General features: G+C 44.3%; 1 protein-coding gene across 2 annotated transcripts in view; it reads left to right on the top strand.

Moving 5' to 3' along the window:
- Positions 1-24,726, top strand: part of Blnk (B cell linker) — a 66,412-nt gene that overhangs the window by 31,873 nt on the left and 9,813 nt on the right. For both annotated transcript variants that reach the window (XM_034493968.2, XM_076920964.1), the window contains exons 5-14: positions 464-620; positions 3,061-3,224; positions 8,269-8,350; positions 9,461-9,532; positions 15,491-15,560; positions 16,658-16,685; positions 17,473-17,515; positions 20,280-20,367; positions 21,216-21,247; positions 24,408-24,484. In XM_034493968.2, the coding sequence (XP_034349859.1) occupies positions 464-620; positions 3,061-3,224; positions 8,269-8,350; positions 9,461-9,532; positions 15,491-15,560; positions 16,658-16,685; positions 17,473-17,515; positions 20,280-20,367; positions 21,216-21,247; positions 24,408-24,484 (813 nt within the window). The remainder of the gene's footprint in view (positions 1-463; positions 621-3,060; positions 3,225-8,268; positions 8,351-9,460; positions 9,533-15,490; positions 15,561-16,657; positions 16,686-17,472; positions 17,516-20,279; positions 20,368-21,215; positions 21,248-24,407; positions 24,485-24,726) is intronic.

Genomic DNA, 24,726 nt, shown 5'->3' with positions numbered 1-24,726 from the left:
GAGGAAGAAAGGGGGAGTGGTGTAATTATATTATAATCTCAATAAATAAAAGAAGTAATCTTTACATAGAAGGCATAGATCGAGGAATACAAAGTAAAAATTAACCTGGAGAGTAGGGACTGACCTACCCTAAAGTTAAACAACCAAGATGAACAAGGATTGGTTAAGTTCCCCAAGCTGTTATTTTTACTTCGGTGGGTCTCCGCTGCAGATAGTATGAAACACAAGTTTGTTCCTAAAGCCTTTAGGCCAGACAGAGGAGCCCCATTATAACACCCCAATGGAAAAGAGACAAGTGTCTGTCTCTGCACTGGAAAGTCCTGTGTGATCATGGCAGGAGCTGTGCAGAGCAGGCAGATACCAAGTCTCCATCAGCCTCCGCTTCCTGTCCTCGGCCGCAGGAACCACTCCTGCCTCCTAAGGTGGGATCTGTTCATTAGACGGCACCTGTTTACATTTGCAGGACAGTGACTATGAAAATCCAGATGAACATTCGGACTCCGAGATGTACGTGATGCCCGCAGAGGAGACGGGCGACGATTCCTATGAACCGCCTCCCGCTGAGCAGCAGACAAGGGTGGTCCATCCAGCCCTGCCCTTCACGAGGGGAGAGTATGTAGGTGAGGCTGCTGTGGACGCAGGGACCACAGGATGGGGAGAGGGGCCAACATAGCTGCTGTCTGAGGGTCCCCTGTCTGTCTCCACTCTCACTTCAGATCAGCAGTACAAGAGCTGGTAGGTGGGGGTGGGGGATGTGGTGCAAATGGTATGTATGGCTTTGTCATTTTGGGGGCGCGTTTTCCCTAGGTTGTGAGCATCAACAGATTCTCTGAACTGATAGAGATGTGTACCCTAAGGATTGCTCTCTGCCCCGCCCCCCCCCCCCCCCCCCCCCCCCCTCATAGCCCCACAAGAAGTCAACCCAGGCACTAGTCTTGTTTCTCTTGTGAACTTCATCCAAGGCTCTGGAACTTCTGAGGATCCCACACAGAATAACAGTGCCCTTCAAGGACCTGAGTGTTCAGGAAAGTTCCCTTTGTTCTGGTCCAGACAGCTTTGCACACAGGCCGTCTAGACTGTGGATGTCCACTAGGGGGCGGGGTGTGCGTGTCAGTGAGCCCTGGGCCTACAATCAACCTCTTACGTCAATTGACACTGCACAATCTGACTTTGAAATGTGCCTCTGGTGGTCTATCAAGAAGTCTGGCATGATAGCACAGGTCTGTACTCCTAGCTGGTGGGTAGGAATGAGGCAACTTAACAAGACCACACCTCAAAATAAAAAGTTAAAACACAAAACATAAAAAAAAACCAAACAAAACCCAGGCTGGGAGTGTAGCTCAGTGGTAGAGTTCTTACCTAGCTTGCATAAGGTGTCAGGAGGAGCAGTAAAATCATTTCTGTTCTTGTCATAGGAAGGGACTAGGAGGTTTCCTGAAGGCAGGGCTATCGAGTGTGTTCATAGCCAGGGCAGTGCTTGCATGGGTGCAGCAAGATCATCTTTACGGTTGTCAGCAGCCTCTCCACAGGGTACTGGTTCTGTGTTCCAGAATTAGTCTGTTGGGCCCTTACTCTGTCCAGAACCATGCTTGGCTCTGAGCATTTAGCAGTGAGTGAGGCAAAATACTCTTACTATGTTCTTGCTATTACAGGACAGTGCTTTATAGTCATGGCCTCTTCTCCCTGTCAGTCTTGTGGAACAGGGATGCATCTTCACTGTATAGAAAAAGAAGAGACTGCAGGCAGGGAGATAACTGTGCCAACATTATATAGCTGTGGACCTTGAGTGTGAGCTAGGCCTCTCAGCTTCCATACCCGAATGCCTTAAGCCCCGCCCCATGCACTTCCCCACTGGATGTGGTAAATGACCCTGTTCACTCATTGCAATGATCCCGAGAGGAAAGAGGCTGTATTAGGTGCACACTGCAAACCAGAAGCCACAATTCCATTTTTTTAAAACCTGCCTTCCGTGTTTTGCTACCTCTCATGGGTTTAAACATTGCATCGAAAATTCTATATAAACACCAAGAGCTGCAAACAAATAAAACTGGCAAAGCGGATGCCCTAGTGTGTGAGCACAGTGAATGTGACATTGGCCACATACCTCAGACAAAGAAGAAATAAGAACAAGAGGAAGCACCAAGAAAAGCACAGTGTCAGGGTGTGACAGGCAAGGTAGCATCACAGGAGGAAGCAGGACATCCAGCAGCATGCTGCAAGACACTGCACTGCCTAGGATGGGGAATGCCAGGGTATCTGTATGCTAAGAACTTCTGAAAATTCGTCAGTCTAGTCAGAACTCAGCCCACAGTGTCGCTCACAGAGCATGATGGGATCGGATCCATTTATTAGGCAGCCATGCTGGCACCAGCTTCGTTCACTGCGGTTTTTCTTATTCCTACAATTAACTCCAAGGGTGGATAGTATGATCTACTTTAAAATAATGAAAGGAATGCCAGAGAAACTGTAACTGATACATATAGGTGCGGTTAGTCGATGCTAGAGCAGAAGGAACCCAGATCCATCCTGCTTTGGAGCCTGGGCTCTTTCTCAGATTCCTGCTGAAAAGGATAGTCCTGGACAAAGCAGGCTTGCCTGGTTCCTCCAGGAGTTGAGAGAAGGAACTCCTTGGTATATTCTGGAGAACTTAAAAACCCATCAGAACAGATTGTATCCAGAAGTCCAGGGTAGGACCACTTTTAAAGCCCCCAGATGTCCTCACTGTGTAAATACAGCTGAGAGCCAGACTCTTCTCTTCAGCATGCTGCTCCTGCCCAGTAAACTTAGCAGAGTGCTGGGCTCTCAGCTCCCCCAACCCTGTGGGCTCTTATCATCCCCCCTCCCAATGTGGTCTTGAGGACCTTCTGCTGGTTAGCACATGGTAGATAGACAGTTGACCGTTGATGCTTTCTGTCTACCTGTTGACTTGGCTTCTTTGAGAACCACACTGGTCCTCCGTGGTTAGATAGAAACCTTTGACTGTATGGTTTTTACATCCCCATGATATCCACACAATGAATGACCCAGAGCCTCTTTTGTGTTGTCTTATGTTTGTTCAAGATAATCGATCCAGCCAGCGGCACTCTCCACCCTTCAGCAAGACACTTCCCAGCAAGCCCAGCTGGCCTTCAGCGAAAGCAAGGCTGGCCTCCACTCTGCCTGCCCCCAACTCTCTACAGAAGCCTCAAGTCCCCCCCAAGCCCAAAGACCTCCTTGAGGATGAGGTAAAGTAAGCCCAAGGGGGAGAGCTGGAGACACTTGAGGAAGTAGATCTGGAGTGACCTTCCTTTCTCTAAGCCCTGCTGGTCTCCTGTCCTCCAAGTCCCTCAAGGTGACACTGAGGGGAACTTGCTTTCACTGAAAACGGCACATGGGACCCATTTTACTCATCTGGGTTTTCCACTGAAATGTGTATGTACTGGATCTGAGCTTCTCCTGTCATTCCCACAATGCCTCTCAACAACTCTCACTGCTTCTCTTCCCCTCCTGTACCCAGCCCCTGGGAATTTGGAAACCCACCTCATCAACCTCCCCTCTGTCAGTGCCTACCCCTTGGGAGTCTTATTCCCCTTGGGATTATTGCCTCTTGAAAGTAACCCAGTACAGTCCCCAGACTGTGTGACAATGGCTGCCCCAACCTAGGACTCTGGCTGTCGTGGCATTTGCATTTTAAAGACTTTTTAAAAGATTTTAAAGTGGCTGTTAAGATGGTCTTACAGGAGGGTGCTGAAGACAGCTCTAAGCCATCACCAGACATTCTTAGAGAGACTACTCCAAGAAATCACTTCTTTCGAGAAGTAGGTACTAGAACCAGTTGTGAAATGACCTTCATTTGTGTCTTTATATAATGTCCAGTGAGGAGACCGAAAAGAGGACCTTTTAAAGTACAATAGAGACAACATCTAAATCTAAATTCTTTCTGATCCTGTCAGCTTTGTGATTTTAGGCAAGCTGGTCAACTCTTCTGAGTCTGCTTTCTTTCTTTCTTTCTTTCTTTCTTTCTTTCTTTCTTTTTCTCTCTTTTTTTCTTCCTTTCTTTTTTCTTACTATTTTCATATTTGATAGATAGATATAATTTTTACACACACACACACATACACACACACACACACACACACACACTGGGTTTCTACCATATTCTAGACTTTTTACAATGACAGTTTTCTAGTTTCTCCTGAACACTGAAGGTGGCAGTGGTCCACACTGAGTCAGGGATGCTGAGCCTCATGGTAGCTCACCTCAGTTGTGAATGAATCCTTTCCTCATTTACCATGGGCTCACCGTTCCCACAACACACACACACACACACACACACACACACACACACACACATCTTCATCCTGAAAGGCTCCTCACTTCTATCACTTCTACACACTTCTGTGCCTGGTTCCTGTTCTGGGGGACAGTGAAAATCAGACAGCCCAGACTTGGGGGAGGGGTGGTTTCTCAATCCTCAGTCTGTCAGCCAGAGAGGTGACTTAAAAAGATAGTCTGGTCTCCTTAAGGTAGTCGTGAAGGAGGGGAATACAAGTACCAGGACAATAGTATAGAAGAGAGAAAGGGGTTGGCAAATTCACTTGACTTTAGACACAGAATCTCCAATTCTGTGATTAGCTGGGAGGGAGCTCAGTGAGGCAGGGTTCATACCATCCTGCAGGGATGGCTCAAGAAAGCCTGTGCCAATGGGAAAGAAGTAGAAAGGAGGCTGTGTTCTGGAAGGAGCAGATGGGAAGCTGACCCTAAAAAAAGGTTACAGGTTGGGTGTGGTGGAACACACCTTTAATCCCAGTACTAGCGAAGCAGAGGCAGGCAGTTTTCTATGAGTTCGACGTCAGCCTGGTCTACAAAAGCAAGGTCCAGGACAGCAAAGCTATACAGAGAAACCCTGTCTTAAAACAAAACAAAACAAACAAAAAAGGGTTACAAGGAAAACAACCAAACTGGCTGATAGTTTTGTTGGTAAAGTGTTTGCCTTGCAAGGAGGAAAACCAGAGTTTATTTTCCACAGAATGACATAAAAAAGCACCGGTAGTGATCTTACCTGTAATCCTGACACTGATGGAGACAGGTTAGGGAATGAGTCCCAGGCCACTGAAAGGCCCTGTCTTAAACAAACAAACAAATAAAATGACAGCCAAACATAAACAATGTCTCAAATAAATAAATAATCAAATAAACATAGCCCATAAAGAAAATGGCACATAAACAATGGCACCCAAGGTTCTTCTCTGTGTCTGTGCACACATCTTCCTGCACCTGTACACACACAGAGGACCAAGGACGTGGCTCGGTTGGTAGAGTATTTTCCTAGCCTATACAAAGTACTGGATTCCATTACCAGCACCACATAAATTAGGAGTGGTGGCAGAGACCAGCAATCCCAGCACTCAGAAAGTTTAGAGTTCATGGTCATCCTTTCCTACAGCATAAGCTCAAGGCCAGGATAGGCTACATGGTACCCTGTCTCAGGAGAGAAAAAGAATCTGCAAAAAGGAGAGAGAAAGGAAAAGGCAAGACCAACACACACACATACACCTCTTTATCTTTTTCTAGTACTCAGAACCTCGTGTATCTCCAACAGTTTATTTATTATTTATTTTGTTTGTTGTTTGAAGTGGTTGTTTGTTTGTTGTTGTTTTGTTTTGTGGAGACAAGGGCTCTCTATGTAATGTTTGTTGTCCTAGAACTCACTGTGTAGATCAGGCTGTCTTCGAACCCACAAAGATCTGCTTGCCTCTGCCTCCTAAGTGCTGGCTTCAAAAGCATATACTACTATACCCATCTCTCTTATTTTTATCTTAATGCAGTCTTGAGAAACTGTTCAGCAAGCCTTGAACTGCTATGTTCACAGACTGACAAAGTTATGATCCTCCTGCCTCAGCCTCCCAAATAGCTGAGCTTACAGATGCGTAGACCATCTCTGGTCTACTTATATCTTTGACTCACATCTTACAATCACTGAAGTTTCTCAGCTACGTGGAGGTCATGCTACTGGAGTAACCTACTTGCATTTAAAGGATCAGTTGATAGCTAGGGTCATGGTACATGTCTGTATTCATGGATCTCAAGAGGTCAAGGCAGGGGGATCTGTAGTTAGAGTCACTCTCAACTATTTAGCAAATTTGAGATGAACCTGTGACAGAAAAGATCCTATTGTTGTTGTTGTTGTTGTTGAAGAGTAATTACTGCTCATATGACGGCTACAATCTTGTAGATTGTTCATGGGATAATGGAGTTTATATCAGAACCTCACAGTAATGCCTGTGGGCTCTTGAAGGTGCAGATTGTGACGAAGTTTCATCATGTAGATGTAGCAGGTGGCAATTTCAAACCTCAGAGTTGCAGGACCGGAAATGCACATTGTTCATCTTCTCTTCTTGAACACACGGAGTTTGTTGGGAATGAGTCTAGTCTTTTGTGTCATTTCCCTTTCGGAATAAAAACATCTCAGATCCAGAAACAGCATTACTCTAAGTACAGTAGGTTCTAGATGATGTAGACAGAATGACTCCTGTTGAAGGTGAAGAAGAGATGAGAAACAGCAACTAACCAGAGAGAGGGAAGAGCTCTAAAATAAGAGTAGGAAGGCGGGAGGGTGGGCTGCAGGGAGGGTGGGCTGCAGGGAGGGTGGGCTGCAGGAGACAAGCAGGTAGCTGTGGAGTGCTGGAAGTGACCCAGCTGAGGAATGCCCAAAGTGACTGAAGTGACTCAAAACCTGTACCTACTACCTTGTGCAAGCTCTGTATTTTCTCCATACCTTGAGTTGGTGGTAGTACCTACCAAACAGGGCTGTTAAAATGACTGAGTGAGATGATGTTTGTTTGTTTTTCTGCTCCTGGTATGTGTCTTGTCAGTCTACCAGGACAGATTAGAAAATCTGTCTTCCAGATCTGGGTAGCGTGTTTATATTTTATCAGTATAAAATATCTCTCCCTCTCTACATTTGTGGTCATCTGGTTGTTGACAAAGGCCAAGAAAATTATTAAAAAGGTAGCTGATGAAAGAAAAGTAACAGTGCTAAAAAAAAAAAAAAAAAAAAAAAAAAAAAAAAAAAAAAAAAAAACCCTGCATATCCACGTGCAAAATGAGGGAACTGGACCCTGTTTCATACCATATACAATATTAGCCAGAAGTGGATTATAGACCCAAATGTAAGATATGACACTACTGGGCTCTTAGATGGAAAAAGCATAAGTGTAAATCTTTATGGCCTTGAGTTAGGCAATGGTTTTTTTAATGACACCAAAACACAAACATCAAAGAAAAAGATGCACAAATTAGACTTAAAATTTAGATCTTTGTACCTGAAGTGGTGCAATAAAAAAAGCATGAGCAAGGTCCGTTACACATGCCTGTGTTCCCAACACTGAGAGGACTTCAGCTTGGTGCTGCTGTATGCCACATAGTGAGACTCAAAATTGGAGAAAAAAAATGCAAGTCATGGATCTCATATAGGGCTTAAAATCTAAGACATTTAAGGAACTAATAAAAGGCAAACAACCCAATTAAAAGCGGAAAAGGGTATTAGTAAGCACCTGAAGAGATGCTGGGGAAGCATTAACTATCAAAGAAAGATGGATCTAAACCACAGGACACACCTAGCATCATAGTAAGTGTTTTAGAAGCCTAGAGATTAAATTACTCAAGCACTGGCTGAATACTAACACAGGGGTCTGAATGAAAATAGCCCCCATGGTCTCAGGCATTTGAACACTTGGTTCTCCGGCTGGTGGCACTCTTTGGGAAGGCTTAGGGGGTGTGGCCTTGCTGGAAGAAGTGTGGCTTTTGGGTTTTTATAATCTCACCCCACATCTATTTAAGGCTCTGTTTCATGCTTGTGATTAAATATGTGAACTCTCAGCTTCCTGCTCCTGCTACCACCTCTTCTGTTTGCTATTGTGCCCATCCCCCAGCCCCCTGCACACCATCATGGACACTTATCCCTCCAGAACACTGGGACCAGATAAATTCCTCTTTCTATAATTTGCGTCTGCTCCTGATGTTTCATCACAGAAAATACAATGGATATTATCCATTTTTCGTAAGGGACTTCAGCAGCCATGAATGTAACATTCATGGAACAGAGTCTGGTAGATGAGCCCCTGTAGATACAATGGATAACTAAATGCCAAAAGGCACCCCATTCTAAGCAATTTTATAGTTTGTGAATTATAGTCCATTAAAGCTTTTATAGACACAAAAATCTTTCTCCCACAATTAACTATCAATGTACAGCAAGCATTCTTTCCACTTCTATATTTCTTTTAGGCTGATTATGTGGTCCCTGTGGAGGATAACGATGAAAACTATATCCATCCCAGAGAAAGCAGCCCTCTGCCTGCTGAGAAAGGTAAGCATTTGGAGTTTGGAGTGCTTGAAAACTTCCAGCAGTTAGGTGACACCAGACTGCTCAGTAAGCAAGCACTGGGGAGCTCAGACTGGACAAGTCCCCCTCCTGTGTAGCCACACCTTCTTTAGTTAGGGGAGCATCTGCTTCAGAGGCTTTCTCTCCCTTCCATGTTCATAGGTTTGTTCCCAGGTTATAAAAGCACCGGGCTATCATCTTCAGCTGCCTTCACTTAGAATGGTTCTCAATAGCTAACTCTCACTGGGCTGCAAGCCACAGGGTTGACTTATAAACAGTGCACAGCTAGCAAATCTGTGAAGGGATGATGAAACAAGAGCTCATGGGCCCTGCATCCTGGTGTGTTAGTTCCACCGGTGTCTCAGGCCTATAGGACACTTGGTTTGTAAATCCTGCTGGAGACAAGAAACGCTATCACAAACACCTTGTCTCAGATCAGACGTGAAAGCAGCACCCTCCAGAAATAGTGACTTCAGAAAATATAGTCCCAGGCAGGTGATGCCTCTTCAGGTGAGGCCTCTTATCTAATAAACTGAACCAGAGAGAACTGGTCCTCACCTCTCCTGGTTTTTGTAACAATTCTCTGCTATATATATTCCCAAGCATGAGCCATGGCTTGAAGACCACGCCACCCAGTGAACACCTACACATCCCCTCTCTTTTCTCCTCAAACAACCTCAAAATCCAAGGGAATGTGTGTATGGAAGGGAAGGAGGCGTGATCAGTTTGGCATCGCCATGTTTAATGGAAGGGAAGGAGGCGTGATCAGTTTGGCATCGCCATGTTTAGGTTTAATATACTTTTGATTAAAATGAAACAAAGTGAAACTTTGACTCTCAAGCCTCCAGGAGCTGATATTCTGATCCAGGATGTGTTTTAACAGATTATCTCTATTTCATTTCTTTAATCACTAATAAATACACCAATCCCAAAGCTTCTCCTGAGAAGATTTCTTTGCATGGCTTATGGGGTTAATGAGGGTCATAGAATCTTTGCAGATTCTCTGGTTTGACTGATCATGTTTCTGTCTACAATGACTTTCCTCAATGGAACCTGTCTGCAATCACTCTGCATGTGTATCTTTGTGTGTTTCAGCTCCCATGGTGAATAGATCAACTAAGCCAAACAGCTCCTCAAAGCCCGTGTCGCCTCCAGGGACTGTCGCAGGTAAGTAGATGTGTGGTTTGGTTTTTAATCTGTTCCAAAAGATATGTATAACTGAGATCATATATGAACAAACACTTATAACTTCAAATTTCCTAAGGACAGGGAGCAAAGTCTTAGTCTTATCCATGCCCACAGGCTTCCTGGAATTGACCTGCCCTCTATCCACTAGGTTGCAAAATCATCTCCCTAAACATAGTGGACAAAAATATCCCCACATGGTGCCAAGTATCTCTGAGTTGGATTCAACTTCTAGCTGGGTGAGAACCATCAGTTTAAACAAACTAGACATATTAGTCCATATTAGTCATCGTCTCCTCATGAGGGTAAAATCTCTAGATGGTATTCAGCTTTTGTATGGAGAAGATACATGGAATCTGTATTTCTGAGCTTCCTTTAAGTTGGTATTTCTCTGAGTTGGTTAGCATTTAGCATTGGAGTACCTTGGTAGGTCAATCCTGGCCAAGGTATGTTGCAAAGATCATACAAAAGATTTATTGGTGTGTGTGTGTGTGTGTGTGTGTGTGTGTGTGTGTTGGGGGAGAGAAAAGGACATTTTGAAGCAGAAATATGAGAGAGATAGAGACAAAGAGACAGAGAATGAGAGACATACAGATACTGGGAGACAGAGGAGGCTGTGATAAGGGGTGGCTTCTAAAGGGTTGGTGACTAGTGGTGATATAGATGCTGATGCTGAATGTCTGAGGGCAGGCAGGGGAGAACCTGATTTCTAACAGGTATCATTTAAAATTGTGTTCCTCAAAAAAATAAAATAAACCCTTGCCAGGTGGTGATTGAGCATACCTTTAATCCTAGCAATCAGGAGGCAGAGGCATCTCTGTGAGTTTGAAGCCAGCCTGATCTACAGAGTGAGTTCTAGAACAGCCAAGGCTACACAGAGAAACCCTGTCTGGGAAAAACCAACCAACCAACCAACCTAACTAACTAACTAACTAACTGAATAGACAGACAGACAGACAGACAGACAGACAGACAGACAGATCCTTGAAATTTACAAATCCCCCAAAATGTGAAAATTGAACCTCACACTAATACAGCCAGAAGTGTTGCAGAATTGCAGGTGGAATCTTTTGTGTGCATGCTTTAGAATACAGGGTGCTATATACTTCAACAACAACAACACAGACTCCAAGAATGCTTGCAAAGAGCTGGAGCTCTGGAGGTTAAAGTGCTGACACTGGGAGGAGGGGGGACAAGACGGATGTTGAACGTGAAGCTGAAGTAGAGTGATGTGCAATAGACACACGGAAGCAGGAAGTACACAGGACAGGACGCACACAGAAGCAGGATGCACATGGCACAGGACACACTGAAGCCCTGAAAATGAATTCCTAGCTGAGAAAGTAAGCAGCAGTTGACACCTCAACCTGCACCTTTAAAACAAACACCTTTACGTTTCTTGCTCAGGACAGATAGAGATTGAAGCTGGATTTTTTTGTTTGGTTGTTTTGTTTTGGTTTGGTTTTCTTCCTATGTTTATGTTTTTGATACATCATTCACCACACTTCTCCCTTAGAGCGTCCCAACCAAGAGCTGCACTCTTTTAGAAAGGGAGCTGGTTGCCAGGTATACCTCTGCCAGGGTTCTGCTGATGTGCACCCTTTGGTCTGCCTGCACTCTGGGAGAGCAGAGAACCTGCCTGCTGAACAGAGGAGTCTGTCTCCATTCTCCCTCACAGAAGCTTCCTCCTTCCTCTCCAGAAGAGAGGCAAGGGTGACCTGCAAGCAAGGCCCTGAAAACAATTGTAGTCTTGGCTCAAGAGAGAAGCGCCTGCCCTGGGTTCACAGCTCAGGTGGCCCTGCCACTTGCCCTCTCTGAGTCTCCATCTGTCCCACCTGGTGTTAGGGACATACAGATGGTGTGTCTGCAATCCCTAGCACTCTGCCAGCACCCAGAGACCCTGGAGTATTCATCACAAGACACTAGTAATAATCCTGTTTACTAATCCTTTTTGAGTTATAATTTGAATATTACAAATCTCATCCATCTCAGTACAAAGTCAATGACTTTTATAAACGTTGATGTTTATAGTAACACATTACATAACCGTTGCCACAGCTCACTTTAGAACATTTCCATGCCCACCAAGCCCCAGGATCCCTTATGTCCACTTGTATATAGTCAGTGCTAGTTCCACTCCTGTCTCCAGGCAACCACGTGTCTATATCTGTTGCTGGAAACCTGCTCTTGCTGACATTCCCTACAGACAGGATCATTCACTATGTAGCCCTGCCTGCACATCTGGCTTCTGAACATCTGGCCATTGCCCCTCATTATCAAGTCTTTAGCCATCAGATATTTTTGTTCCTTTTCTCGGACTATTGATTCTGGCTGTGTCCGACTGCTTTTTTTAAAATGTCAGATTTATCCTGTTGTCTGACCATAAAAAAAAATTTTGATGACTGTCCCCATTTCACAGGGCACCTAAGACAATGTTTGTTAAGGAGTCACTCAGACAGTTTTGTGACAGAGAAGTAACTAGAATGCAAGACCATGATATTTTGTTTTGTTTTGGTGGGGTTTGAGGTTTTTTTTTTTTTTTTTTTTTTTTTTTTTTTTTTTTGTATTTGTCAGGGAACAGGGCATGTTTGTGTCATGGTACACACATGGAGGTCAGGGGACAACTTTGTAAAGTTGGTTCTCTCCTTTCACCAAGGGGGTTCTGGGGATGAAACTTGGGTCCTCAGGATTGGCTGCAAGCACTTTTATCTGCTGAGCTACCTCACTGGCCCAAGAGCACCACGGTGCTCTGGTACCTCAGAGCAGAGCTGGAAGGTCCTCCTTCTGTCTCCTGGCTAAAAGCTGTTTATGGAGAGGAAAGAAAACGGAAGCTATTGGCAGGTGGTTGAGGATGTGGAGGAGAAGACAGCTCAGTAAAATAGAACAAACAAATCCAGGCAGTGGGTCTAACAAAAGCTGGGGTGGGGTCTGACTTAGGCCTTTTTCCTGCTTATGGGTTTTCAGACATGGGTGCTTCCTGATGTCTTCCATCGGAATATGTGTGGCTAGCCTATTAGCAGTGTCAACCTTCAGAATTACTCAGCAGTTAGATAGTTGCAGTGTGACTCACACACCATGGTTGGATGGCACTTCATGTGACATGTACAGATTACTGTATGTGAAGGGACACGGTAAAAAACAAAACAAAACAAAAAAAAACTGCTGACATGACTGCTCCATTATTAGGGGAAAGGCTTTTACTGTGAGTAAGAGAGAGATATCCAGAGGCATCTGGAAGATGGCCAGGGCTAGGAAAGCAGGGAGAGGCAGAGAAGAGTGGAGAGAGTAATAGAAAATACGACACACATGCATGTGCACATGTGCGCATGTGTGCGCGCACACCCACGTATACACACATACACATATACTCCCACACGCACACACACATACATACACACATACATGCACACACACATACACACATATACATCCCCTCTCCCGCATACACATATCCCCACACACACTCACATAGACACACCCACACACATACATACACACAGATACATACACACACATATACATCCCCACTCACACACATACACCTCACCCATATACACACCCCCACACATACATACACACACATATACATACACACACACATACACAATATACATCCCCACTCCCATATACACATACTCCCACCCACATACACACACTCCCACACATATATACACACACATGTACATACATATACATACACACACACACACATACGCACACACATGGTGGGGTGAACAAATCAAGTAGATTATAAGGAGGATGAGTAGCCAGGGTGGGGAGTCGCGGAGGGAAGCCCTGGATGCCAATGTGGACTTTGAAGTGTGTAACAGGTACTTCTGATACTGAGGGAGCCTGGAGGCCAGCATGGGCGTTGTTGGTATGCTAATAACTACCTTAGGTGTATGTCAGTGGAGAGCCAAGGGAAATGACTCCAAGCAGGTGGGGAGGTAGTGGGGGACCATTTCTCACATTCCTGAGGAAGGATGGCTGTTATCTAACTGCCTGGAATCCTTCTTCTGTCCAGCCTGAGGTCACTTCTGGATATATGGACAGTCTGAAACCTAACACTTAGAAATGTGGTTTTCTTTCTTACATGTTTCCTAAAATTGCATGTAAGTCAGGTAAGCCATAAGTAGAAGCAGTCCTGGAGAAGGCACGGCTCCATAGCATGCTGGTGAAGGCCCAGAGCCATCTGGACAGCCCACTCTGGTGTTTAGTGACGTTAGCGCCAAACTCAGCAAGTACTGTGTGAAGAAAAAAAGTAGATGGTCTCTGTGGAGAAGTCAAGAGAATAACCCTGTGGCCAGACTTTCAATACTTTCTAAGGCCTTTTGTCTTCAGAGTGAGAAGCATGAGAACAGTATGTCTCTCCTTCCCAGTACCTTCCACGGAGCCTGTGAGTGCCTCTCAGGGCTTACCACAGACCAGGTCCTCAGTAGTATTTGGTAACTACAACACTAGAGAGGGCAGCAGATCTGACCCCAGCTTACAGAATATCTCCCGCATGTCCATTAGGAACTGGGAACCTCTCTATATTATAGTCTCTTAGTGAGATGTTTATGCAGGGTGTGGGAGATGGCTCAGTGAGCATGGCACTTACTGATCAAGCAGGATCTTGGATCTGAGTTTGGATCTCCAAGCATGCATGTAAGAAGTCAGGTGCGAGCGTGCATGGAACTGTAATTCCAGCACTGTGAGGAATAGAGACATGAGGGTCACTCAGACCTGATGGCTGCCAGCCTACCTCCAGGTTTAATGAAAGACCCTGTCTAAAAGGGATAAGGCAGAATAATGGAGCAGGACTCGTGACATCCTCCTCTATTTTCTACACACACACACTCAAGCACATACATGCATATACACTACACACAATGTTTATTCACTTCAGTTTGATCCAATAAAAAGTCTCATCATGAACCTCCTGCTTACTGAGTAGTGTCCAAGAAGCCACACATGTAGGGAATCTATCATTGCTTATGGACTCCTTCACTTTGTCTGGCTTTATTTTCAGTCAGGAAGGTGGGGAGGGTGTAGATACAAGGTCAAGGGTTCCTTATATGACTTCAGAAGATTGGATGTGGGGAATGGCCTTGAACTTGCCCACACTTGGCTATGTTGTGAGTAGACATTTTCTGATGTTCACGAGGAGCAGACACTGTGTTGAAGTAGCGTATGCGTGGGAGGGGCATGCGCCGGAAGTGGGTTAAGCCAATCTAGCTCTAGACACCTTTGCTGAGCAGACCTGTAGATTGTACCCCAGTGCAAGTGGAGTTCCAGGCTGGCTCTGCAAGGGACTTTTGTGTGTTTTCACTGGGCTCCCATAACCGGGGTTCCTGAACTTGCCCAGGAGTCTAATGAGAAGATCTTCTTGAAGTGTTAGAATGACGTTCTGACCTACAGCCTACACCAGAGTTTCTATGTTAGCATTTTTTCTTTTTTCGTGTGTGTGTGTGTGTGTGTGTGTGCTTGCGTGTTTGCATGTGTATAGGCACAGATATATGGGTGCATCTTCATGTGGAGATTGATGTTGGGAATCATCCTTCATCACTCTTCCACCTTTCATTGAGGCAGGTTCTCTCAATCAAACTTAGAGGTCATCAATACGGTCAGCCTTGCTGAGTTTCCTATCTCTCTACCTTCTAAGACTGGCATTACAAGGAAGCTGCCACACCCTCCTGGCATTTTCATGGGTTCTGGGGATCTGAACTCTTGTCTTCAAAACCCGTGTGGCAAGCACTTCAACCACTGAACTATCCCCCCTGTACTGGCATTTCAAATTTCTCAACACCTGTGCCCATTGGTTTGCCCCTCAGCTTCAGTGTCATTAGACATATACACTTCAGTAAAAGTAACATAAAACACATGTGTCTCCGAAAGGTTAGCCTCAATAATACAACCTGAAGGCAGACACAGTGATTGATTCTTGTCTGTGCTATGCAGGTCGAAACAGTGGGGTCTGGGACTCCAAGTCATCTTTGCCCGCCGCACCATCTCCACTGCCACGGGCTGGGTAAGTACTGTTCAGGATAGTGGTTCTATGAGATCTAGGTGTTTGGGGGTGGGAGCAGGGTGGGGAGCTGCTGCCCTGGGAACTCCTGTTAATTCTCCATTCCCACGACAGCCTTCATGTTGGAGCGGCCCCTAAAATTGGAAACAAGGAGGAAACTCTTGCTTCCCATAGAGTTATATTTAGCTACCTTCTGAGTTCATTGGCTCACTGTTATCTACAAAGCACCCCAATTTTCAGCACCGGATAGCTCTGAGACCTCCAGACAGGGTCCACCCTTACTTTCTGCTCCCTGGTTTTATCTGCAAGTAGTACATGGCCTATAATGTGGACCTGGCATCAGAACATGCATTAGGGTGCTCATACATCAGAACATGCATTAGGGTGTTTTGTGGGATATAGGATGCTTATGAGATATAAGGTGGCTTTAGAAACTGCTGGGAAAGTATTATGACATATTATTAGGTGATACCAATACTAGTGACTTTTCTATTGCTGTGATTAGACACTATGGCCAAGGAAACATAAAAGAAAATACTTAATTTGGACTTAGTTTCAGATGGTTAGAGGTTATATATTTGAATGCTTAGGGAGTGGCACTATTTGAAAGAATTAGGAGGTGTGGCCTTGTTGGAGGAAGTGTATCACTGAGGGTGAGCTTTGAGGTCCCAAAAGTCCACACCAGGCCCAGGATCTGTCTGTCTGTCTGTCTCTGTCTGTCTCTGTCTCTGTTTCTCTGCTTATAGGATCAGGGTATAGCTTTCAGCTACTGCTCCAGCACCTCCCTGCACACTGCCATGCTCCCTTCATGATGAAAATGGACTGAACCTCTGGACCTGTAAGCAAGGCTCCAATGAAATATATATATGAATTGCCTTGGTCATGGTATCTCTTCACAGCAATAGAACACTGACTAAGACAATGAACCCTTCTCCATCTGTTGGGAAGATCAGTACAATTAAATTCTCCACCCATCCCTATCTGTCTTTCAAGGGCTGTCTTCTAGCCACTGTTTTCACTTGTATGGTTTAAGTCTAAGAAGATGATGGTTCTAGTTCATCTTCCTCATGTTTTAACAAGGCTAATCTTTTATTCCCCAGGAAGAAATCAGCTACACCACTTAAGACTGTAAGTTGATGCTGCACTTGAAAGACTTAAGCTACAGCACTTAAAACTGAAAGTTGATCCTACACATTTCCTACACTCTCTATTGATATCCACTTACTTAAGGTCGTCAATGCATCCAATTGTGCTTAACATAGCAGGCTTAGCAACTGAAGCTGCTACCTAGACAACCCAGAGAAACTTCTGATGTTCAGGTAGCTGGGAAGGTATACTTCCTATGAGTTGATCTTTGCTAATGTACAGGCATTTATGCATCTGCATCATTGCAGAAGGCCTCTGTCCACTTCCTGCCTTGTTGATCCCAGAGCAACTGGTAGACCACTATGTATCAGATAAATAGCTACAAACTAAACTTAGCTTATGATCAGAAAAGGGTGACCCTGGGCCAGCACATGATGCAAGGCAGCACAGCTGGACCTGAGCTTACTCTAGAGCCTGACAGTGGCCATCACTTTGAATACACAGAAGGTGGGACCAGAAGACCAAACCCATCTGCCAGACACCCACTGCACAAGCACTATTGCCTAGAGACTGTTGAGAGGGTCACAGTGTCCATCAATACTGTTGAGAGGTTAGTGATGGCCCTACAAGGAAATGGACAGCTCCTCCCATAAGACAAACTCATCCAGTTTCCAATGAATGAAAAGGTTGGGCCGGAAACTGCCTTAGCTTCTTTGTCACGACTCAGAGTAGCTGCAGCTAATCTCTGACAGCATATTTAATAGTGCTCTGATCTTTATCTCCATCTTCTGATTTGCTGACTTGCCTCTTTTTTTTTTTCTTAACATAGACTCCCGTTCCTCCCCTACCGAATGCGTCAAATGTTTGCGAAGGTAAATGTATTTATTCTGGAGGTTAAGGATGTACTCTAAAAATAATTTTTCAGTTCATAATATGCATGTAAGCGCTTCATTCTGAATTTCTTTCATTATCTATGAGCCCATTGTTAATATAAAGCCAGCTCTTCTAAGTGACGGGCCTTTTGCGCCGCGGTAGAGAGTACGAACATTAGCCTAGGAGTCTGAGCTTAGCAGGCACGGGCTGTGGAGGAAGCTTCAGCCTACCTGCCTCTTGCCTATCACTGATGGCCACAGCCAGCTAGGAAGCCATATGGTGGTACTATGTCTCAGAGCGAACAGCTCAGATAAGGTAATGACTTTTTAAAAACAGTTTATTTAAAGTTCTGTCACTAAGTGTTCAAAGTTCAAATGCCCCTTGTGTCCATACATCTTCCAATGTCTCTCTGCTTTCGCTTCACGGGAACCAAAGGTGTGGGGGGCAGGGAGGGGGGAGAAAGACATGCTTTTTAATGACCCCATTTAAAAAAAAATTGTATTTGAAAAGCATGAATACGGACTGGGAAGAGAAAGTAAGATTCATTCATGATGTCGACACTTAGAACATAGAATAATAGAAGTCTTGCACCCACCCAGTGCCTCACATGAGGACACACTGTGCAAAATCACAGTGCTTTCCCCCTATCCTAAGTCAGTGTCTGCACAGAGCCTGCTGGTGTCCGTGCTCATGGGACAGTGGCTTTTTGTTTGTTCCTGAGCACACACTGCAGCTCTCGTCTCTGCTTTTACTGCACCAATAGAGCCCCCACCCCCTATTTGATTTTCCTCTTCTTTCCTTCCCCCAGGCTGTTTCTGTCCCCGCCTCCTCCTCTGAGGTCCTGTGGCTCTCTGCCTCTCCTTTGAAGTGTTTCTTCCCATGCATACCTTGCATGGCTTTCCAGTCTCTTCAGCCTGATAAGCAGGAGCAGAGCAGAGTCCTAGTGACCTGGGGCCTCTGTGCAAACTTTAAGGCTCCAGGAGTCTCCAAAACCAAGTTTGCTTGGAAGCCCTTATCAGAGGCTTCCCGCAGAGTTTAACAAGCAGCTTTCTTCAGACTCATTCCAAGAGCCTAGGCAGGTGTCATCTAAACCCAAAGGGAGGTGAGCAGCCTCTTCTGCCCTGGGGAGGAGACCTCAGGACTGTGAGAAGGAAAGAAAGGTGCAGGGCTTTATTGGGGGAGGAGTATTATTCTGTAAGAATCAATGCCTATGGCTTGCTCATAAGCTGGGGTGCAGGTTGAAGTTTCCTTTTCCAGCTGGCATTTGGACATTGTTGGGGTGGCCAGTGAGTAGTCAGTTAAAAGAGTCTGAGATGACCGACAGACTGACAGACACAGGATTGGGGGGCATGGCTTGGGCAGAAAGTCAGGAATCTAGAGAAACAGTCCACTCGAGTTCTTGTATTCGAGTGGGTGCAGGAAAGAAACTGCTGAAGGGACTGACCCATGAGGTGGTTAATGTTTTTATTGGAGATATGAGAGACAACAGACAGAGGCATCTGGAAATGTCTAGAGCAGAGAGAGAAAGGCTGAGCATGGTCAGGGCTAGGGAAGCAGGAGAGAACAGTGGAGATAGTGAGATAGCAAGATGTAGAGAATGGAGCATAGCTAGAGAGAGTAAGAGAGGCAAACAGTGAGAATGGCTAAGGTTCAAGAAGGATGGGGAGCTGGGGTGGGGGAGGGGCGCTGCGCCGGAGGGAAGGAGAGAAGGCTTAGGATGCCAGCGTGGATTTTGAAACCTGTAGCAGGAACTTGAGATACTGAGGGAACCCAGAGGTTGGCATGGACTTTTGAGATCCTGATAGGCACCACAGATAGGAACCAGTCTCAAAAGTCCCTGGGGAATGCTGGCTTTTGTCTGATCACCAGGAATCCTGTTCTCCAGCTTGCGCTCCCTTCTGGGTGTCTGGACAGTCTGAGAGACCTAACAGGCTCTGGAAATGAAATTACTGTAATGATGGGGACTGTCACACCTCAACCAAAATGGAGGAGGTTTCACAAGATGGCAAGGCCCTGGCTAACTGTATAGAGACGATATAGAGCTTAAGGCTGCTGGGACCCAAAGTGGTTCCATTGCACTCCTTTGGGAATTTCTACGCTTTAAAGAAATGAGCATGAAACGAGCCTGGCAGTTCAAAGGACCCGGCCACACGTTTGAAACACCTTTAGAGTCACGGCTGTCTGAATGGCGGTGCACTTGGGCTTTGAGTCACTGAGTTCTCACTGTTTCTCTTCCTCTCAAGTTCCTGTAACCGTTTGCCTTTCTCACTGCCTCACTAGTAAAGTTTCCTGTGGGCTTCATCAGTCATTCCCCACCCCCTAACCCCAGAGACAGGGCCTCTCTGTGTAGCCCTGGCTGTTCTGCAACTCACTCTGTAGACCAGGCTGGCCTTGACCTCAGAAATCCACCTGCCTCTGCCTCCCAAGTTGCTGGGATTAAAGACATGGGCTACCACCGCCTGGCGTCAACAGACATTTCTTAAGCTCTCTGTATTTGTGCCTATTTTCTACCCTCCCTCAAGAACACGCTGACAGTACCCATGGGTTCTGTCTCCGTGTACACTGCCAGGAGGAGTTAGCATGACCTGGACCACTGCGGAAAGGGAGTCTTGGTCCTGAGAGCGCATGCACACCAAGACCTGTACGCAGACCAAGAATCCCTTAGAAGACAGGGTATTGGGAAAACACCTGGCCAAAGAGGCAGTATTTAGGGATGGGGACAGACATTTCGTTTTAATACTAATGGAGACTCTTCTAATCCAGAAAAGCCTGTTCCTGCTGAGCGCCACCGAGGGTCTAGTCACAGACAAGACACTGGAGGACAGTCACCAGTGTTCCCTCCCACCCAGAAGTGAGAATCCTTTCCATTCATTTATTTATTCATTCATTCATTCATTCGTTCATTCTTTAAAAAATATTTTCATTTTGATTTTGTATTTATGTATATATGTGAGTATCTGCTGCATGTATGTCAAGAGGATATCAGAGGCCCTGGAGCTGGAGTTACATGGTTGTGAGCCATCCAACATGGGCCCTGGGAACTGAACTCAGGACTTCTAGAAGAGCAGAAAGCAACCACCTCACCAACCCTTCTATTTATTTATTTATGCCTGTTTGTCTGTCAATATTTTAAAGACAGGTCTCACTCCATAGGTCCAGCTTTCCTGGAATTCCTTATGTATGCAGCCAGGTTGCCCTTTAATTCAAGTCCCTCCTTCCTCAGTCTCCAGAGTACAAGGATAATAGATCATGAGCTAGTTCTTTCCCCAGTACAAGAATCCTTCTCTTTAAGAACAAGTTTTGGGCTGGAGAGATGGCTCAGCCGTTAAAGGTTAGGCTCACAACCAAAAATATAAGAACAAGTTTCTTCTTGTTGCTATGGGAATTCGTTGTCATGCAAGCTCAAAAGCTCGCACAGGGAACTGGTGTTTCATTGCTTCTTAATTAAATCTGGAAAGCTATTAAGCAACTTCCGAGACTGTAGAATCTCAGAGACCCATTCTTCAGGCTACAGGTCTCATCTAAAAAACAGCACTATAGTCAAGACTCTTCCTTTCTCAAAGCTAAGGGAGAAAAATCTTGGTTTTCTAAAAGGTTTATTGCCCCTCCCACCTTTAGATCTAATTATCCTTTGATGTAGATTCTCCAGCGTTTTTATTGTGTTCTGCCTCTCACATACCATGCATTTCTTCCTTTCAGGCCTGTCCATCAAAAGCCTGTACCCCTGCCAAGTAAGTACGAGATTCTGACTGCCAGTCATAGGTGGAAGGTAGTGTCTTATTTGCTTCCTTGTCTGTGAAATGGGCCCAAAAATATTTCACAGAGTTGTTTTGAAAGGTAAATATTTTCTATCTTTAGTATTGGTTGAATATTTACTTATCAGTCAGCATCGTTAAAAACAAAACAAAACAATACAGCTATTTTCAAGACTCAGATTAAAATACCCAGAACAGTGCTTGGCATTTAAAAGATTCTCAATAAATGATAGGTATTTCACATAAATCTGAAATATGTTTTAATGAACTCCACATAAAATGTACCCTGAAATGAGAACATGTTAATTAACTGTATAGTTTTCTCAAGGTAAACATTACCTTAAAGGTATACTTCCTCCAACAAGGCTACACCTACTCCAAGGCCACACCCACTCCAACAAGGCCACCCTTACTCCAGGAGGGCCATACACCATAATACCTCTTCCTATGAATTTATGGGGACCATGTCCATCCAAACCACACACTCAGTAGTGGTATTTTATCACAGCAAGAGAAAAGTAACTAACACAGTAGGCAGACATTTTTCCTTTTTATTAAACTGTTTATTACTTAGTCAAAAAAGAAGGAAAGAAAAGAAGCAGATGGGAGAAAGGGACAAGGCATGTACAGAATTTGATTGGCAGAAGGAGTGGTTGGGAATATGATGACAGAAAGACAGGTTGGACAAATTTAATAAAAAAAAATTGGATGTGGTAGGATATTAGATACCTGACTGGCTTAATAGTGTAAGGTCGGGTATGCAGGGTCTTTTCGTGACTCTCTATGTATTTACCCTCATAAGATAGAAAGCAAAGGAAGAGCCATTGATAAGCTTTCATTATATACTCATTATGTGTTACTATCATATAAGCTGCTACCATATACATTTATTACAATATGGTATGTCATAAGTATATTTTTTCTTTCTATGTTATAACTATGATTTTTGTTCATTTTATTAATTATTCTCTTATATATTTGTATTTTTAGTAAATTTAAAGCTTCATGTGTTTAGATTGTAAACACTTATAATGTCACAATTTGGCAAATTATGCAAATTTGTAGTGATGGGATTAACCTCAGAGCTTCACGCATATAGATAAGTGTTATACTGCTGAGCTATGCATGGAGTATGATGTTTTATTGATCATTCAATTAAAACACAGAATCAAATCTGGAGAGATGGAAGTTGAGTTCGGTTCCCAGCACCCAGAAAGGCCTGTAACTTCTACTCCAGGGAGCAATGTTCTCTTCTGGCATCTGTGAGCACCTTCAATCTCTCTCTCTCTCTCTCTCTCTCTCTCTCTCTCTCTCTCTCTCTCTCTCTCTCTCTCTCTCTTTCTCTTACACACACACATACACACACATACACACATACAATTAAAAATAAGAATTTTTAATATGCACACATATTAACCAGATAATTCAGGCTCACAGAATGTAACTGCTCCAGCCCTTCATTTTCTTTCAACTCACTGTAGGGGGTAAAAAAGAAAAGAAAACTACACATAATTTGGAACATATTCCAAGCGATCAAGATTAACCATTCAAATAAACAGAGTAACTGTCATTTACAAAATAAAACATATTCTTGCTACAAAACTTGATTTTTTTAGTTTTAATTACACTTCTGGTTCACTTTAAATACAAGGAAACTCATATTTAGTAGTTTTTCTGTGAATTCTAACAACACAAAGTGAAAGTGATTTGTCTGTAGAAATTTATTTTTTCTGTTTAAAAAAGCTTTATCTTATCGTTTGTTTGTCAACTTGAGTCATTCTTTCATTTGTCACTGATCGTCTCTCTGCCGTGTGCCAGCCACTGTTTGGGGATAAGGAGAGACTAGGATGAATCAATAGCTTGTCCTGATGAAAGTTATGTCATTGCTGAAGGAGACAGGAGGCTGGACAAGAGACAAGGAGATAGATACATAGTCTCATACTAGGCAAACCTAAAGTGCCACAGAGAGCAAGGTGGTGTGAGGTGGGTGGTAGAATCTGATGGGGATAGTGAGAGCCACCATCTTAGATGGGGTGGTCTGGAAATGTTTTCTCTGAGATGGAGTACCTAGGTCCCCCTCTCCCCCCCCCCCCCCCCACGCACACAGAACGAAGACAGAGACACACAGTCATGATTCTAAAAATGTTAGTCTCAGATACTCCCCTGACTGCCTGGCCCTCAGAAATCAACCAGCACCCCATATCAGGTTCCCTGGAGAAATCTGACCACCCTTTCAACTGTGCTGTTCCATTGGAGAGAGTGCTGCTTCTACCTATCCCTGAAGCCACTTCAGTAAAACTGCCTTTTGGTTCTCAAGATCACTATGATACTCAATGTTGCATGGTAAAGTCACTTACATCTTGATTGCTCAGCCCTTTAAAGTTCAAGTTCCAGGAAGGCAAAGCATTTTGATGTCTCATATGTGTGTGTGTGTGTGTGTGTGTGTGTGTGTGTGTGTGTGTGTATGTCTCATATATATGTGTGTGTATGTGTGTGTGTATTTTATATATATAAAATTCCCAATGACTAGATCCACGTTAGGCACAGAAGAATGAAAGAACATAAATATTTTTATCAAAACTATTCCAATCTAAATATATATGTGTATGTGTGTGTATGTATGTGTGCATGTATCTGTGCATGTTTGTGTGTGTGCCTGTGCCTGTGTATATGTACGTGTGTGTGTGTGTGCATATGTGTCTGTGTGTAGAGTAGCACTGGATTATATTTTACAAATTTTACTTACTCCTAAGACAGGTATTCACTGTGTAGCCCAGGCTGGCCTTGAATTTGGGATGCGCCTCAGTTTCCTAGTAACTGATATTATAGCCTGCATCAACAGGTCCAACTTGACAGAACTTTTAAATTCTAGAGCCAACAGTCTGTTGCTATGCTTGTTGAAATAGATGAGGAAAACTTCGGCTTTTCAAAGATAAGCCTTTGCCAACAACAAACACCTCTCAAACATCTGGAAGGATCTTGAGAATTTAAAGGGGTCCTGAGGTCCCCCCTCTGAGCAGTCCTGAGGATTTTTAGCTCTATGTGTGGCCCAGGGAGGTCATGCAGCAGTAAGACATAGGCACTGTAACTGCACAGAAACTATTGAAGATTAATGGAGTTTTCAAATCTCTTCCAGGGTTCTCAGAAGGGGGAAGCCCAGCTGCAGACGGACCATTCCCTAGCTTCCCATTTAATTCTACTTTTGCAGACCAGGTAGGGCATGAGCTTGGTGTCGCTGGACTATTTTCAGTGGATTTTGGGCAAGGGCATGTCTTCTGAGAAGATAATTCAGAGTACAGCTCAGGATGGAGTCTGGCTCAGGATGGAATCAGGATTTTAACCAAGTTGGTCCGATGGATAAGAATATCCTGGTTTTTTTCAGTGACTAAGAGACACTCTACCCCCATTAATCTCGTTTCTATTCCAGATGCCCTAAATAACTGTTTCTTTAAAAC

This window comes from Arvicanthis niloticus, chromosome 1 (assembly GCF_011762505.2).
Source record: "Arvicanthis niloticus isolate mArvNil1 chromosome 1, mArvNil1.pat.X, whole genome shotgun sequence".
NCBI classification, from domain to species: Eukaryota; Metazoa; Chordata; class Mammalia; order Rodentia; family Muridae; genus Arvicanthis; species Arvicanthis niloticus.
Note: the sequence above shows the minus strand (reverse complement) of the source record. Positions and strands in the feature narration are given on the sequence as shown.